Source organism: Anguilla rostrata, unplaced genomic scaffold (genome assembly GCF_018555375.3).
Source record: "Anguilla rostrata isolate EN2019 unplaced genomic scaffold, ASM1855537v3 scaf1025, whole genome shotgun sequence".
NCBI classification, from domain to species: domain Eukaryota; kingdom Metazoa; phylum Chordata; class Actinopteri; order Anguilliformes; family Anguillidae; genus Anguilla; species Anguilla rostrata.
The window spans coordinates 20,882-44,300 of NW_026986373.1; the positions used below are offsets into that span (position 1 = coordinate 20,882).

At 40.1% G+C, this 23,419-nt stretch overlaps 1 protein-coding gene and 1 long non-coding RNA gene across 2 annotated transcripts in view; both read right to left on the reverse strand.

Moving 5' to 3' along the window:
* Window positions 1-1,939: 1,939 nt before the first annotated feature.
* LOC135247014 (uncharacterized) lies at window positions 1,940-2,867 on the reverse strand. The gene is made up of 2 exons (XR_010328057.1): window positions 2,493-2,867; window positions 1,940-2,402 (listed from the first exon to the last, which is right to left on the reverse strand). It is a non-coding gene; the product is annotated as an uncharacterized LOC135247014 (long non-coding RNA).
* A 2,055-nt stretch (window positions 2,868-4,922) lies between these two features.
* Window positions 4,923-23,419, reverse strand: part of LOC135247016 (polymeric immunoglobulin receptor-like) — a 36,473-nt gene continuing 17,976 nt past the window's right edge. Inside the window, exons 4-15 of the mRNA XM_064320316.1 lie at window positions 22,512-22,820; window positions 21,745-22,074; window positions 21,427-21,559; window positions 20,800-21,045; window positions 17,138-17,256; window positions 11,375-11,554; window positions 10,518-10,847; window positions 9,759-10,091; window positions 9,442-9,571; window positions 8,967-9,061; window positions 5,726-5,763; window positions 4,923-5,452 (exon numbers count right to left, since the gene is read on the reverse strand). Of these exons, the coding sequence (XP_064176386.1) occupies window positions 5,297-5,452; window positions 5,726-5,763; window positions 8,967-9,061; window positions 9,442-9,571; window positions 9,759-10,091; window positions 10,518-10,847; window positions 11,375-11,554; window positions 17,138-17,256; window positions 20,800-21,045; window positions 21,427-21,559; window positions 21,745-22,074; window positions 22,512-22,820 (2,399 nt within the window). The 3' untranslated portion in view covers window positions 4,923-5,296. The remainder of the gene's footprint in view (window positions 5,453-5,725; window positions 5,764-8,966; window positions 9,062-9,441; window positions 9,572-9,758; window positions 10,092-10,517; window positions 10,848-11,374; window positions 11,555-17,137; window positions 17,257-20,799; window positions 21,046-21,426; window positions 21,560-21,744; window positions 22,075-22,511; window positions 22,821-23,419) is intronic.

A 23,419-nucleotide genomic window follows, 5' to 3' on the forward strand; every position in this document is an offset into this window, starting at 1 on the left:
TCACTAACCCAGATCCGAGAGAACATCGCCACACGGCAGCAGGGGACAAAGAAGAGGGTTGACAAAGCACACAGGGAAAGGCCACCTTCAATCCAGGTCTCTGACTGGGTCAGGGCCCGACGGCCACAACGGCACAACAAGATGGCCTCGTTCTGGTCCCAGCCCATGCAGGTCAGACGCCTTCTGGGGCCCGCCACATTCCTGCTCAGTGATGGCTCGCGATGGCACGCTAGTAGACTGAAGAAAGTCCCAGCTCCCCTTTCCGAGCATGCAGCTACAGCGCAAGCCTCACCACCATTTCTCCACACCATGGGCACTGATCCTGGCCCGCCTCCTACTCCAGTACCGGATGCGACAACACATCAGGAGCCTGTGGTGCTGGAGCCCAGATCGGTGCGGACCAGGGCCTGTTACCTTGTGGGATTATGTCACGTCCTACCATGCTTAGTCCCCAGGCCTAGCAGTTCATATATACATAGCTATATGGGTCTGTTCGAGTGGGGTGTTATGGCTTATCTGGCCACGCGTTTATTTGGGGGGGGGGGGGGGGGGGGGGGGGAGAAATGTTATGTTTGATAACATAGGTTATGCTGTGAGTTCACTATACATTGGGTAAGAGATCCAGTTGGTGATGTCATATGCATTACGTTATGTTACGCATGGAGTTTTGGGGAGCTAGAAGGGTGTCAGACGAATGAAGGGAAGTGGAAGCACTTTGAATGGCATTGAGATAATCAACATAGGCTGTTCAGCGATACGGGCCTTACCTGGTATTACAACTATGAAGTCCTTGTAAACGTGATAGGGTGAATCAGTTATGGCACATCGGTACAGTCCACCGTCTGACTTTTGTAAATTCCAGATTGTGACATCCATACATCCGCTGTATTTGATTAGAGACATTCTTCCCTTATAGATGTTGTGGGAAAGAAATGTATTCAAGAGCACCAGCCCAATGTACATGGGAAAGAAATGTATTCAAGAGCACCAGCCCAATGTACATGGGAAAGAAATGTATTCAAGAGCACCAGCCCAATGTACATGGGAAAGAAATGTATTTAAGAGCACCAGCCACCACCACCGTGATGGATTATACGACTAACAAAGGAAGTGTGTGTAGAGCCAACAAAGGCCCTACCTTGGCCAAAATATTAATGATCTGTTGAAGTGAGCACTACATACAAAACACATGCAGCAAAACCTATACGTAATGTAAACACAGCTTCTGCTATGCAAACTAGGCCTTTCACACAAATGTGTTGTAAGAGATCAAATCCAGCAGGAAGGTGGGGAGCTGAATACATGTTTTTCAACAGAAAGCGGAGGGAGATTTATATGGGAGAAGGAAGTACCTATTTTTTAAAAGTAAAGAAAGGAGGGGGCTCGGAAATAATGGTGTCTGGGAGTGGGGAGATAATGGTGTCAAGAATAGAGCCTAAAAAACAAAGCGATCAAGTGGGAAGTACCAAGTTTAAGCTCTTGTATGTAATCTTTGATTCACTTACAATAAACCCAGTTACATCAGACTCTGTGAATTGTGCATACTTTGAAGAAGTATTCAACAGTGTGGAAGAGAGTGACCCCGGCATTTCTGGCCCAGGCCGGGGCCTGTTTTCTCCCCCCACAATGTCACCGGCATATCCTCTGTTGTCCACAAACGGGAGACAAACTGTCATGGTCCTGTTTTCCTGTCTGTGTTTCCCTTGTTGGGCCGCCAGATGGCGGCACTTCTGTTTTGTGTCCTGCTCCCCCCTGTTAATTGTATTAGTGTTTGTCTCGTTATTCTATCATTGTTCCCACCTGTGTCTTGTTATACCCTCCTTCTGGTTTGATTGTTTTTTGAGTTCACCTGTGTCTTGTTACCCCCTGTCTATTTAAGTTCTTTGTTCCCTTGACTCGGGTGCTGGTTCCTTGTGTTTGTTTCCAACGTATGTTTCAGACCGTTTGTACCTGCCTGCGTTTTTGACCTGTTTGTGTTTGTTTGACCTTCATGTATCTGCCTGCCTGTGCTTTGACCTGCTTGTGTGTGTGACTGAGTTTCCACCTGTGTGTTCTGCCTGTTAGTTCCTGCCTGGTTTCTGTCCTACCTGTGTTCTGCTCTGTGTGTGTTTTGAATTTTGAGTTTTCTGTTTTGTGTTTTTGGTAGTGCCCTGTGTGGCCTTTTGGTTTCCTATTTTTTTGTCCCCTGTCATGTAAGTAAAATCTTTGTTAATTTTCCCTTTTTGAGTTTGTGTTTTTTTCTATCTGTGTTTGGGTCCCCCCTACCCGTACCATGACACAAACACTTTGGTAAAATTTGCAGCGGAGCTTTTCATAATTATTGAAATACGGATTAAAAGGCAATCGCAGCAAAACCATTCCTGATGCGTCTACTCTGTCCTGTCCACTTGATAAGTGACAACCTGTGGGGGAAAAAAAATGCACATGGGAGATTAATGTTATACTTTCTGTTCCATCGCTCCAGGTATTTGTGAAATTAGCGGTTAAATTACCTGAAAAGAGAAGCAGAATAAAGATAGCGGGATCCATAGTCAGAAAACTACAGACTGCTCCTCAGTACTCTGTGTCACAACACTGTACAGGCACAACAGTGGACTTCCTCAATTAGATTCCTGTGTCTCATTATTTGTGTCCTGTGTTATTATTTACTATTTTTAACTGATCATGTGATGATATTTCCTCTTGCTGTTCACCAAGAAGTTGTCTTAATGCTCTAAATTTAAACGGCTGGACCATGTGAAATTGAAAACACCCTGCATACCCCTGAGAATTTTTATCAAAAAACGGCCGCGTGAAAGAAGAAAAGTCGTACAAGTTACTCATCTGTCTAAAAGGTTAAAGTATTTAAAATATAGTATCTGATCCCCTAGATAGTCGACAGGAAGCCGATCGTTCTACTAAAACCAGAGCACCTCAGAACACTGAGAGCCAAAGTAAAAGATGGCTATTTCATTTCTTAAAAAGTATAAAAATGTTCCTCATTTATTTTTTCTTCCCATCTCCAGACTACAAAGCATGACCTAACTTGACCATCAATGAATCAAAATGTATTTATTTGCGTTTTTAAGTTTAATTATTTGTAGATTTCATGTTTGCACATTAAACACTAGTTGGGTCATTAAAGGCATAAATTGTGCTAAGCTGTACAGATATTAATTTAATTTTTTTAAACAGTTCATTAACAGTTTACTTTCCATTCTGTAACTTTCATTCCCATTCAACAGATTTCCCAGTAGAGAGAGCTGGTGGACAGCATGGTGATTACATGAAAACAACATGAAAGCAGTATTTTATATTATAATGCTGCACAGGTTCACCATTCATGTGGTCTGACATTTTAGCTATATATTCAGACAAGCTCATGAATGATTTTGTCCATGATTTAGTGTCCCCATATGATGTACTGTGGTATGTGGACTTTATCTTGGTATGTACCAGGTTTATCATGATGAGGAACTAATTGACCCAGGGCCTAACTGGCAGAAACGGAACCTGCATACACAATGCCCGCCCCCCCCCCCCACCCCAACAAAAAAAAAAATTATGAGATCTGATGCTCAGCAGTCACTGCATCCTCTTGCACAGTTTATGCATGCTGCAGACATTCAGTGAGTACTAATAAGCTCCTGAACATTTTTAATGATGCCAGAAAAAAGTATATGCATTCTACTGTTTGTATATAACGTATTTGATGTTGTCAATGTGGTTTGACAGCATGCCTTCTTCCCACAAGGCATTTGTAGGGAGGAAAATGCTTTCATGCGCACCATGCTGCTTTATGCTGAAATGCACAGTAAATGTGTGTATTCCATTTTGAGTGCATTTCATGTGTGACTTCACTGAGGACGCATGCTGAAAGACAAAATGTCCGGCCCCTTTTCTGTTTACCCACCAGATTCAAATCACAATCAGTCTGTACTAGTAGCGCAGATACATCAGTTAGACTAGTAGCATACACCAGTTATACATTTGAAGAAATGTTGTTGTCGTATTGTTGAACTTGCATTCATAAATAAAAAGCCTGTGATTTCTGTGTCTTCTTAAAAAAGGAATTTGGACATTGAGGAAATGGTTATTTACAATCCTTCATGCGACTGCAATGTTCTGTAACTTAAAAGCAGCCCACCTCTGAGGGGGTTTTATATTCTAATTTATACATGTTTTGTCAATGTGCCAAACCAGCTCTCTCCAAATATGAAGAACTCCTGTTAAATGGCTGTATTCAAATCCAAGTAACAGCGAAAAACGTGCAAACTAACAATCTACTAGGATACCCCTTTGTAACACAATTTGTAGTCCTTCTCTCCACAAACCACACAATCCTCAGTTCTGGGACGCACTCAGGTTTTATTGTGTGCTGGTTACATGGACGTCGGTACACACACACACACACACACACACACACACACACACACACACGGTAAGGAAGGGGATCACACAGCACGTCGCCCCCGCGTGCGTCTCTCATTCAGTGCCCCGGTCTCACTGCAGGCAGAACATATAAACAGTTTCCAATCAGTCGTAATTGCAAACAGCCGTGGTTGCTGAACCACCTAAACCGCTCCCTCTCCGCCTGCATATAGCGCCCTAACCACACCAGCCCTCCACACCCTTATTTATGAATTCCATTAAACTGGTATACAGGTTGCCCAGCAGTGGACTGGCGAACTGTCCAGGGTGTATTCCTGCATCTCGCCCAATGCATCCTGGAATAGGCTCCAGCATCCCCCTGAGGATCTAGATGGTGGATGGATGGATGGATGGATGGATGGATGGAACACAGGTGTCATACCCTTTCCATGTACCAATGTTGCAGCAATTGGTTTGCACGCAAAGCTGAAATGGTATTACACTGCTCAAACTGTTTTTACACAGAAAGGGCTGTAGACTTTTATAATGCAGTAATGTCACAGCAAGCACACCAGGGTCAAATACTTTAATTCTTTAGCCAGCAGTGAAACTCCTACAGACCATTGACAATTTAAAAAGCAACATCTTTTCTTGCAAAACATTCAGATGAAAATGAATCTTATTTTCATATAATTCAAATTTCCATTAAATGACATTTTCATATAATTATAAGGCTTATGTAATTACACGTTTTGATGAGGGACACATTTTGGTAAAAATTCTCAGGGAACAACTGAACAACAGTTTTCGAATGTTAGCAGGTCACCATATAAAATTTGACCCAGGTTTGAATAAGAAACAAAATAAAATCTCAGTATGAGGCAATTCTGGTGAGTGTGGAGTGGCTGTCTGGCAGTGTTGTCTAAAATGTCTAAAAATGGGGCTTTCAGGAGTTAATAGTAGAGTACACAACTTGGTCCTGTGGGGGAGGGCTCTGTGAGCACTGGTGTGGATTCACATAGGAGTAAACCATGTCACTCGGCTCCTGTGTGCTGTCATTGGTCAGAACTTCAGCATAGGTCGCTTCAGCGACTCCTGGGGGCTACAATGGGGAGGAAATAATGCAACACTTTACTGTAGGTTCATAAAGCCTTTATAAACTTCACCATCATAGCTGTGGGCTCCTTATGCCATGGATATGAATGTATATAGACTTCATAAAAGCTACATAACCACAACTCTCGCTAATGAATGTAAAGCAAGTAGAAAAGATAACACACATTTTATTTCCTATGAACAATTCATGGACATTTTAAAGGGGATGAAACATCACTTGTGAATTCCAAAGACCACTCTCATTCAAAGACCAAAGTACCTTTTCATTTTTGTCTTCCACAGCTGGTCTTATTTTACCTGAAACAAAATGGGAGTCAGAGTCATGTGACTGCAGGTTTGTACACAACAAGCAGCAGTGGTACCCCTTAATTCCACAAATACTGTTTCTGTACAAAAAGCTATAAGTCGTATTGTTTGAAGAAGCTCTCTAACAATATAACCACAGATTTTGTAGTCTCACCAGAGACTTAGCTCCATATAGAACACTGAAAGTTCTGTTTTTGTTGTCATTATTAATTAATGTGGCCAAGTGACCACGATATCATTATACTGTGACCAAGTGACCATGTGATGTGCTGTTATAATTGATATTGTGTGCTCCAGGTTCATAATTTTCAGTGAATATAAAAAAAAAATACATATATATATATATATATATATATATAATATATAATCCGAAATTGAAAATGGGTGAAAATCTGTATGAGACAGAGAACTTTGGCTCCAAAAGTGGTCATTAATAGTTGGCAGTGACTCGGCGGGAAGAATGCTGGCGAAAGTTTCCCCCGTTACATATATAAAGGTTAACATGAACTACAGATTGTTGCCAGATACATATCTGTGAAAACAGCTTCAGATACGGGATTTTGACTCGGAATGATAGGAGAATGAAAGCGGCACCTGGCAACCTTGACTACAAAACACCATTAAAATGAGCTTACTAGCCTACTTAACGTGACATCGGGAGAACAGTAGCCTACACAACTCTGACGTCTACGGAGGTGGGAGCACAGAGAGAAAGAAATAAAGATGACATGACAACTTATTTGATTTCATTACCTGGAAGAATTTACTGTAGATAGTTATGGACATGCAGAGTCAACTGTTCAAACACAGTAAGTACAGTACGCAGCCTCCGTTCGGCTACTCAGGAAAATAAAGCTGTTTTTTCAAGACTACCTTTGAAATGAATTAAGTGCAGTGCACTGTAATGTATCCGGAAGCCACTTGATTAACATGGGGGTGTTCTGTGTTCAATTGGATACACTCCATACATAATACAAGTGAATATGACTGATGGGTCCTCTCAGTGAGTTTTCTATGGAAGCTTGCCTTCTAAAGCGAAAACTTGACGGAATTATTTAGCAACCGTAACTAAGGAGAGCTGGACTTTGGCAGAGACTAATCACATAAACTCAGTAAACAGGAACAACTTTGTTGATGCGTGGAAACAAAATCCCTGTAAAAATGTCTTTAAATTGATTAAAAATCTGAGTTTTTTTTTTTTTTTTTTTGACGAAAATAGGTAAATACCGAGCCTTATCTGTACTGAAAAATAGTCCTTGAAACTCTTGTCACCAAAGAGGTTTCTTAACTTACTTTGGTTAAGACAACTGAAGGGAGGAGGAACATAGTTGAATATGTGGTGAGTCTGTGGTATATACAGTATATCCATTTTGCCCTTGACACCATGAAAAAATCCAAGCAACTCAGCCAAGGCCTCAGAAAAAAAAGAAAAAAAGTGGACCTCCACAAGTCCAGTTCCTCCTTAGGAGCAATTTCCAAACAACTGAAGGTACCACGAGCTTCTGTACAAACAATTGTATATAATGTAATGTAATGTAATGTAATATACAGTATATCCACTCTCATTCTGTACCATTATAAGGGCCTGTGAAGATTTTCAGAGCTTGGTTCTTTACAGAAACAGGCCGACAAGACAGTTGCAGTTTTTATTCTGAGGAAGAGAAATTAATCAAGATATGGTTAACCACTTCCTCTTTGAAATTCTGTTGTTCACTAAGTTTGGCTCTGGACAGTATCTGTAAATGCGTAGCCAATATAAAAGAAGAAATTCTAAATGCGTAGTAATTTTAAAACATTTAGATATACCTCCCCGAAAAGGACATCATCAGATGTCCAGTAAACGTTTTTGTGTCCCTCCAGACAATCAAGTTACCACACAAGCTACAGTTGAGGCCAAAAGTTTGCATACACCTGGGCTAAAGATATTCAGACTCAGTTTTTCACAACTCCGCACATTTCATGTTACCATACATTTCTTATGGCAAATCAATTAGGGCATCTACTTTGTTCACATCAGAGGTCATTTTAAAACAATTGATTAGAGACTGATTTATTTCAGCTTTAATTCCTTGTATCAGAATTACAGTGGGTCAAAAGTTTACATACACCAAGTTGACTGTCTCTTTAAACAGTCTGGAAGATTCCAGAAATTGATGTAATGACTTTTTAGAAGCTTCTGGTTGGTCAATTGTCATAATTGAGTTAATTGGGAGTTAATTGGTACCTGTGGCTGTATTTAAGTCCCTACCTTCAGAGCCACTGCCATTTTGCCCTTGACACCATGAAAAAATCCAAGCAACTCAGCCAAGGCCTCAGAAAAAAAAGAAAAAAAAGTGGACCTCCACAAGTCCAGTTCCTCCTTAGGAGCAATTTCCAAACAACTGAAGGTACCACGAGCTTCTGTACAAACAATTGTATACAAATATAAAAATCTTGGGACCACACAGACACTGCATCATTCAGGGAGGCAGAAATGAACTCCCAGGGCTGAACAAACTTTGGTTCAACTGAACCCCAAGACAACAACAAAGTAACTGGTGGAGGAGTTGGAGGCATCAGGTACAAATGTATCTACATCCACCATTAAGAGACTCCCACATCACCATGGCTGTTGTGAAAGGAAGAAGCCCCTACTCCAAGACCAGAATAAAAAATCCAGAATTAAGTTTGCAGCTGATCACCAAGATGAAGACCTAGCATTTTGGAGAAGTGTTCTCTGGTCAGATGAAACAAAAATTGAGCTGTTTGGCCATAATGGTCAGCGCTATGTATGGCGGAAAAAGGGTGAGGCTTTTAATCCAAGAACACCATCCCAACTCTGAAGCATGGGGGTGGCAGCATCATGTTGCGGGGGTGTTTGGCTGGAAAAAGGACTGGTGCACTTCAGAAAATAGATAGCTTCATGAGGAATGAGGACAATCTGGAAATACTGAAGCAACACCTCAAGACATATGTTAGAAAGTTAGAACTCGGTTGCAACTGGGTCTTCTAACTGAATGATCCTAAGCATGCCTCCAAATTTGTAACAAAATGGCTTGAAGACAACAAAGTGAAAGTATTGGAGTGGCCGTCACACACCACACATATGCTTTTAAGAGAAGTCAAAAACAGCGCTGCCGCCAAAAAGAGGAAGAAGTCACAGGTGCTTTCCATGTTGAAAATAGACAGCTGCTTTCGGATAAGGATTAACTCACGTTTGATCTTCCATGCGACGCCAGCGGCCACACAGCAGAGCAGCAGAAGAGCTCCGGCGGAAATGGCGAGAGTGGGCAGCGGGGATGAAGAATCCCTATCAGGGAGGAAATACCAGGCAACCAATAAGAGTGAGGCACTTTTCCTCCAGAGAGACAGACTCTCTGACAGAGACACGCTCTGTCATGTCAGCATGTTCATGTGCAGCAGTCATAAATGGAGAGCGCTTTGTTTGGGGTCATTCTTCTGTGCTGCTGGTTACGTTGATGTTTAAATTATCACAGATTTGAAGAAAACATTTGTTAAATTATTTTGAGAATTCGTTGCTGACGTTGATGTATCATCTGATGTTATTTTTATTGTATCACCCTGGTCATGACAGTATCATTTTCCTGTAGTAACCTTTTCAAATAATCTGCATTGTTTAACGCTCAACTTATTTTTGCATTTTTTGTTTTGTGATTATGGTTTACTTACGGATTCTTCGCTAATGTTGTTCCTTCTTGTTTTATTGTTGAGCTCCAATTCCCTTTTTCTGGTTCTCCTACTGTGGATGCAGGAGTTGATTCTACTGGAGTCTTGGATGTGGTTGACATTTCAAAATGGTCTATATATTTTTTTTAAACAAAATGATATGCATGAAAAAGTTTAAAAAAGATTTGCAAAAAATTGAACTTTAAGATTTGTGGTTCTTAAAGTATCATAATCAGTAATACATGAAATTAGATATATTTCAACAGATTTCACTTAAAGCATCCTTCCAGGTACCCATGATGCAGTGTGAGCACCCTTACCTGCTTTAACATTCAGGTGCACCGGAACCCATCTGTCACTGAGGGAGGAATGTCCCTTCACTCCACAATAGTACACGCCAGTGTCCTGTGCTGTGAGGTTTCTGATGGTGATCAGGAACTGTCTGTTGGAAGGGTCATCTCTGATCTGGGTTCTATTTTCTCTCTCTTTATTTTCAGTGGTCACCACAGGGCTGCATCCGTCCTCACCAGCTTTTTTACACCAGTATTTAACACTATCGGTGTAATCTGCAGAATACTGACATCTGATTGTTTCACTGCTGGATGCTTGCCCAATTACATTCACCGGGCCCCAGAGATCTGGTATGGTCGCAGCTAGAGGAATTTAAAAAATGTGTGAAAAGAAAAACACTTGATTACCATAGCGTGAATAAATTAGCTCCGTTTGCTATAATCTGAAATGCTTCTTTAGAACGGCTGTCTTTTCCCTCATGTTGTAAACCAGTCCCACACAGTAAAATGTCCAGTGTTAATTATACTCTAATAGAGCACATAATGAGTCCAACAGGGACCGTATGCACTCTGCCAGGGCTGATTTAACACAGTTTACTGTGCTGTGCCCATCACCTGAAACATATTACTCAGTATTGGTGTATTTATCTGATTCATATCCATATACATGTTTTCTCCCTTATCTCTATTTGCTAATGATATTTTGGTTTGGATTTCTTGACAATATGAACAACTCAAAAGTCATTTCCTGTCATAATTAGCACTATGACAGGGATTCATGAAAAATACCTTTTTTGACACTGATGTACACTGATGGACTCATTTCGTCGAACCAGTGTGTTATTGCTATTCCACACTTATACCATCCATTGTCCTCCTCTCTCAGATCCTTCATAGTTACAGAGAACACTCTCTCTGTTTGATTATCTCTAATCGACATTCTATTGTCTTTGGTGGTGCCATCAGTCTTCACTAAATCGCTACAACGCAGTGGTATTTTTTCTTTGCACCAGTATTTCTCATTCTTATCATAATCTGTATATCTACAGGGGACAGTCACGCTGTCACCCACCAAGACCCTCACCTCCCCTGGACCCCAGACAACAGCAGAGTAGGCTCCTAAAAAAGCACAGAAGAAATGTTTTATGATAAGGCTTAAGTGTAGTGTAGCCATTTGATCACTATAGTAAGGCTCCTCAGTACAATGGCACAAAAAAACATTTCAGATTAATACTCCACCATAGACACTATGCACATATTCTATAACAACATTAATTTGACACTAATGTTATGAATGTGTTCTCCATGAATTATGCCCAACCCAGTAATAGCATAATTCAGCTTATATTCAGCACATCGCTTAATACAGCCATTACAGAACATTTACAGCTTATATAAACATGTATAAGAGCTTACCATAGATATACCATAGACAGTCATATACATAACCCATATGAGGTTAACCACGTTTTCTTTAAGTTTCCACATTTCTGCTCAGCATTCATTGCGTGGATAAAACTCAGCGGTTGATTAAAACCCTGGTACAACGGAAACTAACACTATTCAGTCCACCACGCTCCTGTTTTATAATAATGGATTGCATCAGCCAATCAGAATGACAGTAAAACAGAGATGTGCATGTTTACCTGAGAGGAAGGAGAGGACCAAAGCCAGCCTCATTGCTGCTGGATCTGAAGGCGACGCTTCTGTTTTGGAGTGTGTATCTGAGAGGAACACAAACGGTCTGGTGTCCTTCCTGTTTTTAGCTGGGTCTGTGCTGTAATTAACCGAGTGAAGGAAATGACATGCGACTGTGGCAAGGGTGTGAGTGCAGGTTTAAGCTCGAGCTTGAACAAGAGTCCTAGGAGTCTGGTGCTTTTATTCACCATGTTAACTCTTTTAACTACAGCCTTGACCTGCTCATATGCAACATTTAGCGACTGTGTATGTATAATACAGCATACACAATTTTAACTATATTTAAGCATTTTGTACTGTACATAATTTCCAAAATAGTTATGGGCAGACCCTAATTATAATTGTTCAGTTTTCATAGATATTTTCTCAAACAACCAAAGATATTATCACACTGCCAGTTCTCTGAATGACTCATTTGAGCTGGTGTTTATGATGTGGTAACATTTGTGGGTGCATGTACGTGTGTGTGTGTGTGCGCATGTGTGTGTGACTCACAGTTGTACTCTTGAGTTTGGTTACGCTTGGTTACTCTTGAGCAGTAAGCTGTACTTCGGTGTAAATGTGGACTCATTAGGCATCATTTGGTTCTTCTGGACACTCCCCTATCAATTTTATTATGTTCAGTAATCTGCACAACATTCTGTTTCAATGTGTGATGGACCATTTCATGTTGTTTAAGTGAGCCATTAATTCTCTCATCAGATCACTGTCTCCTCTCTCTCTGTTCCCTCCCCCTTCTCTCTCTCTCTCTCTTTCTCTCTCTCTTTCTGTCTCCCTCTCTTTCTCTCTCTCTCTCTGTTAAATAGACACAAACTCACAGCAGACTCACTCACATGATTTAACTAATGAACAGGCAATACAGAAAAGGTGCTAAAATAAGAAATAAACTTCACATTACTGTGAAAATGAATTCACAAGTTGTTTTGAGAGGCTCTCAATTTTGAACTGTCTGTCCCTTTTGCACTAGCCTACTGTTAGGAAAATCTAGAGGCCAGAGGGAGTAAAATTTTATTTATTTATTTGTTTAGCTGAGAAACTATGTTTTAAAGCCCATGGCACAATTTAAACTTATGAGGAATTTAGTTTGTAGGCTAACCCATTGTATAACCCAATGTTATAACTCAGCCTGTTCTAATCTCATTACCTCAGTCTGCAGTCTTTTTGCCATTTGCAGGCTAGCTAGCTAAGTAACATGGAGAGGTTTATTAGAACAGAGGCACCACAGCTTCAAAGCACCGGCACCAAACCAAGTATGATAGCCAGTTAACCTATTTGGGATTTACTTGGACATGATCGAGTGCACCTCAGTGTGATTTGCAAAAACAAGATGGAAACGAAAGGCATTTCGAAGACAGCAGATGGGGTTAGAGGAGTTTAGCAACATGAGGAGCGTGAGGTGGGGATTTCTGCGTGTATATGTGTGTGTGTGTGTGTGTGTGTGTGTATGTATGTGTGTGTGCACATGTGTGTGTGTGCACGTGTGTATATGTGTGTATATCTATGTGTGTGTGCACTGTGTTTGTGTGTGTGTATGCATCGTGTGTGTTGTGGTGTGCACTGTGTTTGTGTTGTGGGGTTGTGTGTGTTTGGTCGTTGTGCTGTGTTGTGTAGTGTGTGTGTGTATGTTGTGTATGTTGTGTGTGTTTGTGTGCAGTGTTGTATGTTGTGGTTTGGTGTGTGTGTGTGTGTTGTGTGTGTTGTGCACGTGTGTATATGTTGTGTGTAGTGGTGTATTGTGGTGTTGTGTGTGTGTGCGTGTGTAGTGTGTATTGTGGTGTGTATATGGTGTGTGTATGTGTGTGTGTGGGGTGTGCACGTGTGTTGTATGTGTGTGTGCATGTTATGTGTGTGTTTTGTGTGATGTGTATTGTGTGTGTGTGTGTGTGCATGTGTGTGTGTGCATGTGTTGTGTGTGTGTCAGTGTGTATATGTGTTGGTGTGTGCATGTGTGTGTGTGTGTCATCGTGTGTAGTATTGTGTGTGTGTGTGTGATGATGTGTGAATGTTTGTGTGTGTGTGCACGTGTGTGTGTGTGTGTTGTGTGCTTATGTGTGTTATTTGTGTGTGTGTGTGTGTGTTGTGTGCACTGTGTGTTGATGTATGTGTGTGTGTGTGTGCTTGTGTGTGTGATGTATGTGTGTATGTGTGTGTGCTGTATATGTGTGTGTGTGTGTGTGCATGTGTGTGTGTGATATGTGTTAGGTATGCACGTGTGTATGTGTGTTGCGTGTGTGCATGTGTGGTGTGTTGTGTGTCTGTATATGTGTGTGTGTGTGTGTGGACATGTGTATATGTGTGTGTGTGTGTGTGTGCACGTATGTGTATGTATGCGCGCTTGTGTGTGTGTGTGTGTGTATGTGCACGTGTGTTATTGTGTGTTGGTGTATGTGGTGTGTGTGTTGTGTCACGTTGTTATAGTGTGTGTATGTATGTGTGTGACGTATGTGTGTGTTGCAGTTGTATGTGTGTGGTGTGTGCATGTGTATATGTGTGTGTATGTGTGCATGTGTGTGTGTGTGCTGTGTAGTGTGTGTGGTGTGGACATGTGTATATGTGTGTGTTTTGTGTGTGTGTGTGTTAGTGCACTGTGTATATATGTGTGTGTATGTGTGTGTGTGTGCACGTGTGTTATGGTGTGTATGTATTAATGTGTGTGTGTGTGTTTGCACGTTTGTAGGTGGTGTATGTGTGTATGTATGTGTGTGTGCACTTTGTATTGTGTGTGTGTGCAGTGTATTGTGTGTGAGTGTGTGTGTGTTTGTGATGTGTGTGATGTGTGTGTTGTGATGTGTGTGTGTGGGTGCATGTGTTGTGTGTTGTGCACGTGTGTATGTGGTTGTTGTGGTGTGCACGTGTGTGTGTGTGTGTGTGCACGTGTGAGACCCTGCAAGACTACATGCCTAACATTTCCCTTTAAGTTTGAATGCAATCTTTAGGTAGGCCAGTCCTTGTCATGAATGAGTCTGACCCCCCTTCCCTTCTCTCCTACACCTTAACTTGGCATCACCCAATCGGGGCAAACATCCTCAAGCCATGCTGGGTGAGGTATTTAAGATGGCCACAGGAAAAAGTTGTGTTGTGTTGCGGTTGTTTTCTGAGCCTATGGAGACGGTGTTTTTCTCTTTTTATTTTGATGGTGGTTCCTTTGTTGTGTGTTTTTAGCTGGTTTTCTTTCATCCTGTGGCGCTTAAACTAGAAGTGGGTAACACTTTGACAAGATCTGTCTTGTCTGTCTCTCTCTCTCTTTTCTGGTATTACCAAATCAATTGTTTATGGTTTTGTATAATGTCTTCTGTTCTGTCATTTAGAAGTAGTGCGCCTGAATTCAATAAAGAATGTATGCTTTCAATTCATTAATCTAAGTGACTTCTTTGTATTGAATTCAATTGTTTAATCTTAAAACCTGATAGAGAGCTTGTTTCGACTTATTGGTAGATTCCACCAGTTTACTGTAGACTGATCTACCAATGAATTCGGCAATTTACTTAATAAATCCCATTTTGAACAATAATTATTAAATTTAATCACATAAAATATGTTTTGTATGTAGGTTAAGTGAGGGAACATGCAATAACACTGGTTCAGTATTGTTCAGTTTTCAGAGTGCTGAACATTTTAACAAGGGCATTGGCTTTTGGAAACACTGGATACAGAAAATAAACATATTTTTAATTAATCCTTGCTTGTCCTACAGTGCGTATATTTGTGAGTTGTGTGTGTGTGTGTGTGAGTGTGTGTGTGTGTGTGTATGTGTGTGTATGTTTGTATGTGTGTATATGTGTGTGTTTGTGCATGTGTGTGTACGTGTTTGTATGTATGTATGTATGTATGTGTGTGTGTGTGTGTGTGTGTACGTGTTTATATGTGTGTGTTTGTATGTGTGCGTGCGTGTGTGGGTGTTTGTGTGAGTTTGTGTGTGTCTGTGTTTTGTGTGGGCAATTATTTCAACCTGCATTACCATCGATATCCCCATGGGGGCATTGTAGGCTTTGGACTGTTCTAATTGCCTGGCCTGATTATACTTTTGGTGAGAAATTCTGACCCTCATAAAAGCAATTGGTGGAAGTGTTTCTACTTTAGAGAGCGCAGATAGTGAACAAAACATGGAAAGATAGTCGTGCTCCAACAGTAAAGGGCTCTGGTAATTCTGTGTTAGCATACTGGTGTACTCTGAGTACTGTCATGGCACTGAATGGTCAGCATCACTCCATGTTAAGTATTTATTTTCTTCAGAGGGCAATGTCTTTCAAGTTGACACTACCCCTTTTCACAAAACGTTACCTCAGTGGTTTGAGGAGAAGAACACTGACATTACCCATGTGGCCTTTTCAGTCACATGATCTGAATCCTGTTTAATATTTACAGTACATATTCTGCAATGGCACCTGATATAGCTTTCTCCAGTTCCACCAACTAAGTGTGAGTTTCTTGACTTTCCTGTGGAAAAGTGATGTCATTCTGCAGAATTCAAGACTCTGATAGACTCTATGCCACAGTGCATACAGACTGTACTGACCACATGCAATGGCACAGCACCAGCACACTATTAAATGACTTTATATTGCTGTTGTTTTTGTGCTATGTTTTGTTTATTATCAATAATTGTGCACTTTTTTATTCATAATTAAATGTAGATTTAATCATAGGCATTTAAATGGCTTGTTTATTGAACTTGCAGTTCTACAAAGTGACAACATTTCCCTTGAACTATAAAATAACTTAATATTGGACTGAGATTCTAATATGCCTTCCAGTGCATTGAGGCAGTTTTAATGAGCATAAGAAGAAAAAATGCTTATGATAAGACTCAAATAAAATAAAATAAACAATTTAAATAATCAAGGCTTTCAAAGCAGACACAAATGACTTAGAGTTTGCTCCAGGCAAACAGGTTAAAAGCAGTAGAAACAGACCGAGAATTCGGTCTGCTGAATTAGAAACTTTAATTTCAGTACAAACAATAAGAATTATTAAACAACATGTAGGTTCATATTTGTAAGAATTGATGATTTAACTTTCTCACCACTGGTGAAAATGTCAATGATAAGATGAATAATTTGCAACATTATTGCAAAATTGTTATTCACAAACAATTATTTTTGCTCTTTGTGTTTTATCCAAAAACACATATTTGGTCACATATATACATTTAGAAATACTTAATATTGCCATGAATCAGACGTGATAGTATGTGAGAAAAAAGTTAATTCACACATTATGGTACATTGTTTTTGTGTCCAACCAGACAGCTTGATTTTTCAGGTAATGTCCACTGTCAAATCACAGTGATATATAATTTTGCAAAACATACGTATGTGGTGACACGCAACAAAATCTTGACTTTAAGAGAACAGATTAAAAAACTATATTATTTCACATGCTATGTTCTGAAACAGTGGTAACCATCCCTTGTTCCTGGAGAGCAACCAACCTCTAGGCACACTTGACTCTACTGATAAGCAGCTGAACAAGACCTCTAGCTGTTGAATGAGGTGTGCTTTGCTAGGGTGGTAGTGAAAACCTACAGGCCGGTAGCTATTCTGACTTTTGGTTTCAGGCTATCGGCTAACTATCCAAAGTTCAGTGTTCAAAGCTGCCCTGTGCCCAATACCCTAAAAATACTAGTTTTCAGTTAGATTTGAGGAGACAGATAGGGACCGGCATTACTGGTCGGTTTGTGGTACGTTCCCTCTTACCCATTCCCCACTCACTTCCCTCATCATTCATCCTGTTACAGAGTGACTCAGATTGTAACACCTCCGAAGACCTGGTGTACAGAGCGTGGGTAGCCCATGTCTGATTGTCGATGGTCTGGGCTTTTACATCCAGCCTGTAGATGGCAGTGCATGACAGCGATTGAGAACAGGTTGCAGGGATAGGACCGGACCCGGGTCAAATACATATTTCAAGTATTTTAATTAGTAATGTTTTTTTTTAATTATTTGAAAAACACCATTTACAAATACTGAGTATTTCAATAACAAATTGTATTTGAAAATCATTTAAGAAGCATTTGCATGCATTTGCAATTACTTTCAAATATTACATTTCAAATATTACTTTCTTTAAAAAAAGTAGGCCAGTGATGCAGCATGTGCAATTGCACCAAGCTGTTGAAAGATCTAAAAAGCACTGAATATGTGAAAATCAGCTCTGACAGCTGAGCATTTTGTCTAATTAGAGGACAGTATTTTAATGAGGACGCGTCTGGTGGCTGCTGACCTGTCCCAGTCCAGTTGTGCCATTTTCCATTGTTAATTGGTAGTGAATATGCACAGCTCAACCACTCCTATGCACACCACTTGGAGATTAGGTTTGGTTTCTTGCCGTCTCTGCAACCACCATCAATTCCATTGACTTCATCTCTGGTTGGGGTAAATTGGCAGCTGGCCAGCTGGCTTGATTGGCAAATTGACAACAGGTGTAAGGCTGGGTCAGTATTTTTGAAATCATCACATCTGAAAATTTTACATGTTATAATTGCAATTCTTAAAGCTAAATATTTCCGACAGTATAATATTCTGTATTGGCTACTGAATATAGTACACTTACATAAATAAATCCTGGTTTTAATGACAATGATAAGAATAATTTTAATATTATTATATTTGATTTTTATTTTATCAAATGATTTGGTATGTATTTTAAATATTTTTAAATTGTATTGTATGTTTCAATGTGTTTTAAAAGCCTCCAAATACTATTTGAAAAAGTATTTGGTTTCACAGGAAAGTATTTATTCAAAGGAATGTGTCAGGGTTGTGTGTCTTCCCCCCTTGTTGTTCTCTGTTGGGCCGCCAGATGGCGGCACCCCTACTTTGTGTTCTGTTAATTGTTTCATTGTTTCCCATTACCCCATTATTAGTTTCCCATTGTCTCGTGTTTCCCCTCCCTCTCTGTGGCCTGATTGCTCATTGTGCCCTCCTGTGTCTCGTCTGCGTCGCTCCTATTTAAGTCTCCCTCTTCCCTCACTCAGGCGCTGGATCCTTTTGTTTCTGTACCTGTTTTGTGGTTCCTGACCTGTTGCTTGCCTGCCCGTTTCCTGTTCCCTTGCCTGCTTAGTTTCCCTGCGTTTGTGGAATTTTTGTATTTTTGTTTTCCCATGTTTTTTCTGCATTTTTGAGATTTTCTTTGTGTTTTCTTACCGCCCTGCGAGGCTTTCTGTTCCCTTTGTTCCCCGTTCTTTGTATTAAAGTCTTTTGTTGTCCCCATTTTTGGACTTTTGGTTTTCACTCTGCGTTTGGGTCCATTCCCGCACCCAGCCTGACAGAATGTATTTTTAATTTCTATTTCTGAAAGTATTTGGTTTTCCATTAAAAGAATTTAACTAAGTCAAATAGAAAGTATTTCATATGTAAATGTATTTTAAAATACTTCAAATATGTATTTACATACATGTGCAAATATTAATACAAATACGTATTTGTATTTGACCCAGGTCTGGGTAGGACACGTACAGGTCATACACTCTCAATGGCTGCTGTGTGCATGATCATATAACCAGAGCTAACACATCACTTCCTCTGGCAGACATCTCCTCTTGCACTCATGAAACCAGTGTGTGTATTTTAGAAGGACAAAACTGTAAACATGACGCATATCCTTGTGAGAGACAGGGTTTATTTCTGCAGATAGAGTCTGGCACTTACACACAGCAAAGAGCACAAATATGAACTGAAGAGCAGGGGCACTGCCCTCTTCTTATAACTGAAAGTAAAAGTACATGATTGGTTTTGCTCAAACATGCGCAATTCTAAATCTGACTGGTAATTGGTTAATACATAAGTATATACTGAAATATAACAGTAAATGATTGGCTATGTCTAACATATCATGAATACTGAATAAGCACACAAGAACCTAACATTAATCCACATTATCTTGGTCTTGAAAAAATACTCTAAATGAGGAGCCAGCATTTAGTCATCATGTAAAATAAGTTTTGAGAGTCCAAAGGAACATGGCTTCAGATGCGGTCCCTCCCTTCCCCCCTGTAAATGACTTAACTTAGGGTTGTAACTAGGCAGCTGTTTCATAGGTGACTTAGGCGCATCAACTGTCCTAACGACTACTTGTATTTTTATTTATTTTTATTTTTCCATAGATTGCGTTATTGCCGTTCTCGTTGTTAGTATTAATCAGTTTAACCATCAGGGTCCAAGTTGAACTATGCGGTTGTTCCCTGTACTTGGACCGGTACTTCTCTCTAGGGGTTTCGTCATACTTGTTCCTGGTTATGGTTATACACTTTGTTGTACGTCGCTCTGGATAAAAGCGTCTGCCAAATGCCTGTAATGTAATGTAATGTAATGCAAAGGGGAGGATGAAGGGCCCAGCTCACCCATCTGGAGTCCTGGGAATGTATACGAGAGAGAAACACACACACACACGCGCGCACACGTGCACACACACACACACACACACGCACACACATACACACACACACACACATACACACAGACGTGCAAATACACGCACACACACGCATGCACATGTACATACACACACGTACACACACACACACACACACACACATAGACACATACACACAAACACACGTGCACACACACACAGACACATGAACATTTACACAAACACACGTACACACATATGCACATGTACACACACGTACACACACACACACACACATGCGTACACACACACATGCATACATGCACGCATGCACACACACGCAGATGCAGACAAGACACACACATACATGGTAACAAGGAAATTATGGTAACACTATTTGCATTCCTAAAGCCTTTATAAACCTTCATATGATTGCTGTGAGCATATTAACTGGGTTTTAAGAGTTTGAGGCTTTATAGGAAGTGGCCCACATGGCAGTTGCTGTGTTGCTGTTTTTATTTTCAGAAAGAGAAATTGTGTATCTGTGGTAAACCACTGCCTCTTTGAAAAGTCTGTTGCTCAAGATGTTTGTCTCTTATCAGTTAAATAAATAAATGATACATGTGCAGTAGTTTTATAGCATTTAGATTTGTCTACTTATTGAATAAAGGAGACTTCATGGGATGTGACTTCACTTTATCCTTTTCTTTATGTCATTCCAAACCATCATTTTAACATTCAAGCTGTTCACACTAGTAGGGTGTCGAAGGAAACAACATTTACACATTGAGTGACTTGGTATTCCCAATACATCATCCATCCAAGAAGCAGTCTGAAGAAGGGACTCCTCCAAACAGTAGAGACAGGTCTCCTGCAAACGAGCCATAACTTCATGCTTCTTTAGTCTAAACTCCCCTGCAATGAAGCCATGGAGAATAATTCTACCACCAAAAAGAGGAAGTAGTCATGAGTTTTCATGCTTAAAAAATAGACAACTGCTCTCAGACAATTATCGACTTACGTTTGACCTTGGATGCAAAAACAAGCCAGCGATGGATTGGTGTCCTGTGCAGGGTGCATTCCTGCCCCGGGCCCAGTGCATTCTGGGATAGCCTTCGGCCCCCCTGTGACCCTGACCAGGAATAAGCAGGTTAGATAATGGATGGGTGAAAGGATAGATGGATGATGGATGGATGGATGCAAACAGTAGCTACACAGAAGAACTCCGGCGGAAATGGCGAGAGTGGGCAGCGGGGATGAAGGCGCCCTATCAGGGAAGAAATGCCAGGCAACCAATAGGAGTGAGGCACTTTGCCTAAGGAGAGACAGACTCTCTGACAGAGACACGCTCTGTCATGTCAGCATGTTCATGTGCAGCAGTCATAAATGGAGAGAGCTTTGTTTGGGGTCATCATTCTGTGCTGCTGGTTACCTTGATGTTTAAATTTATCACAGATTTGAAGAAAACATTTGTTAAATTATTTTGAGAATTCGTTGCTGACATTGATGTATAATCTGATGTTATTTTTATTGTGTCACCCTGGTCATGACAGTATCATTTTCCTGTAGTAACCTTTTAAAATAATCTGCATTGTTTAACGCTCAACTTATTTTTGCATTTTTTGTTTTGTGATTATGGTTTACTTACGGAGGATTCTTTGCTATTGCTGTTTCTTCTTGTTTTTTTGTTGACCTCCAATTCCTCTTTTCTGGTTTTTCTACTGTGGATGCAGGAATTGATTCTACTGGAGTCTTGGATGTGGTTGACATTTCAGAATGGTCTATATATATTTTTTAAACAAAATGATATGCATGAAAAATTTTCAATGATTTGCAAAAAAGTGAACTTTAAGATTTGTGGTTCTTAAAGTATCATAATCAGTAATACATGAAATTAGATATATTTCAACAGATTTCACTTAAAGCATCCTTCCAGGTACCCATGATGCAGTGTGAGCACCCTTACCTGCTTCAACATCCAGGTGCACCGGAACCCGTTTGTCTCTGAGGGAGGAATGTCCCTTCACTCCACAATAGTACACGCCAGTGTCCTGTGCTGTGAGGTTGCTGATGGTGATCAGGAACTGTCTGTTGGAACGGTCATCCCTGATCTGGGTTCTGTCTTCTCTCTCTTTATTTTCAGTGTTAACCACAGGGCTGCATCCGTCCTCACCAGCTTTTTTACACCAGTATTTAACACTATTGGTGTAATCTGCAGAATACTGACAGCTGATTGTTTTACTGCTGGATGCTTGCCCAATTACATTCACCGGGCCCCAGAGATCTGGTATGGCACCTAGAGGAATTTAAAAAATGTGTGAAAAGAAAAACACTTGATTACCATAGTGTGAATAAATTAGCTCCGTTATTTATAGTCTGAAATGCTTCTTTAAAACGGCTATCTTTTCCCTCATGTTGTGAACCAGTCCCACACAGTAAAATGTCCAGTGTTAATTATACTCTAATAGAGCACATAATGAGTCCAATAGGGACCATATGCACTCTGCCAGAGTTGATTTAACACAGTTTACTGTGCTGTGCCCATGACCTGAAACATATTACTCAGTATTGGAGTTGTTATCTGATTCATATCCATATACATATTTTCTCACCTATCTCTATTTGCTAATGATATTTTGGTTTGGATTTCTTGACAATATGAACAAAAGGCTCAAATTCATTACACTGATAATAAATGCTACAGGAATTAACACTGTTTTGATTGCTCCATACCTTCATTCACTTGAACATATACTGGGACACTTTCTTCAAAGCCACTTATTGATATCCCACACATATAAGACCCCTGATCATCCTTGGTGAGGTCCGTCATTGTGATGTAAAACGCTCCCTCTGCTTTATCATCTCTGATAGAGATCCGGCTCTGAGTATTTGAGTCTCCGGTCTTCACCAGGGTGGAACACTGAAGTAGACGTTTTCCTTTGCACCAGTATTTGACATGGTCTGTGTCTGATTTGTGATATTTACACCGGACTGTTACATTTCCTTTGGTTTGGCTCATCACCCACTCTGGAGCCTGGACTGAGAATGAAATATGAAGAAATACATACAGAATTAAACATATAAGGGTCTGATTACAATATTTCATCATAGTATATAAAGCTTAATGCTTTTGCCAAAAAAGAAAAAGAAAATTACTTTCCTTCTGAAAGAGAACCTCACCAGTTTTTAATAACTTCATTAAAACGGTGAATGTTTTTTAATTTTTAACCAAATATTCATATTACATGTAACAAAATACAACAACTGTTTTTTCTAAATCAATTATGTATCAGTTTTTTTGTAGAAAAAAATTGTATATTCAATTAATTAATATGTTATTTATCTGCAACATATACATTGTGCACCATGCACTTACAGTATAATGTCGCTTCATGTTAAGGTTTTCTGTAATTACCAAAAACTTTATGTTATGTGCCTTAATATTCTCAACTCCAAAGTAATTTCCTGTCATAATTAGCACTATGACAGGGATTAATGAAAAATACCTTTTTTGACACTGATGTACACTAATGGACTCATTTCATCGAACCCCGGTATTGATATTCCACACTGATACCATCCATTGTCCTTCTCTGTCAGATCCTTCATAGTTACAGAGAACACTCTCTCTGTTTGAT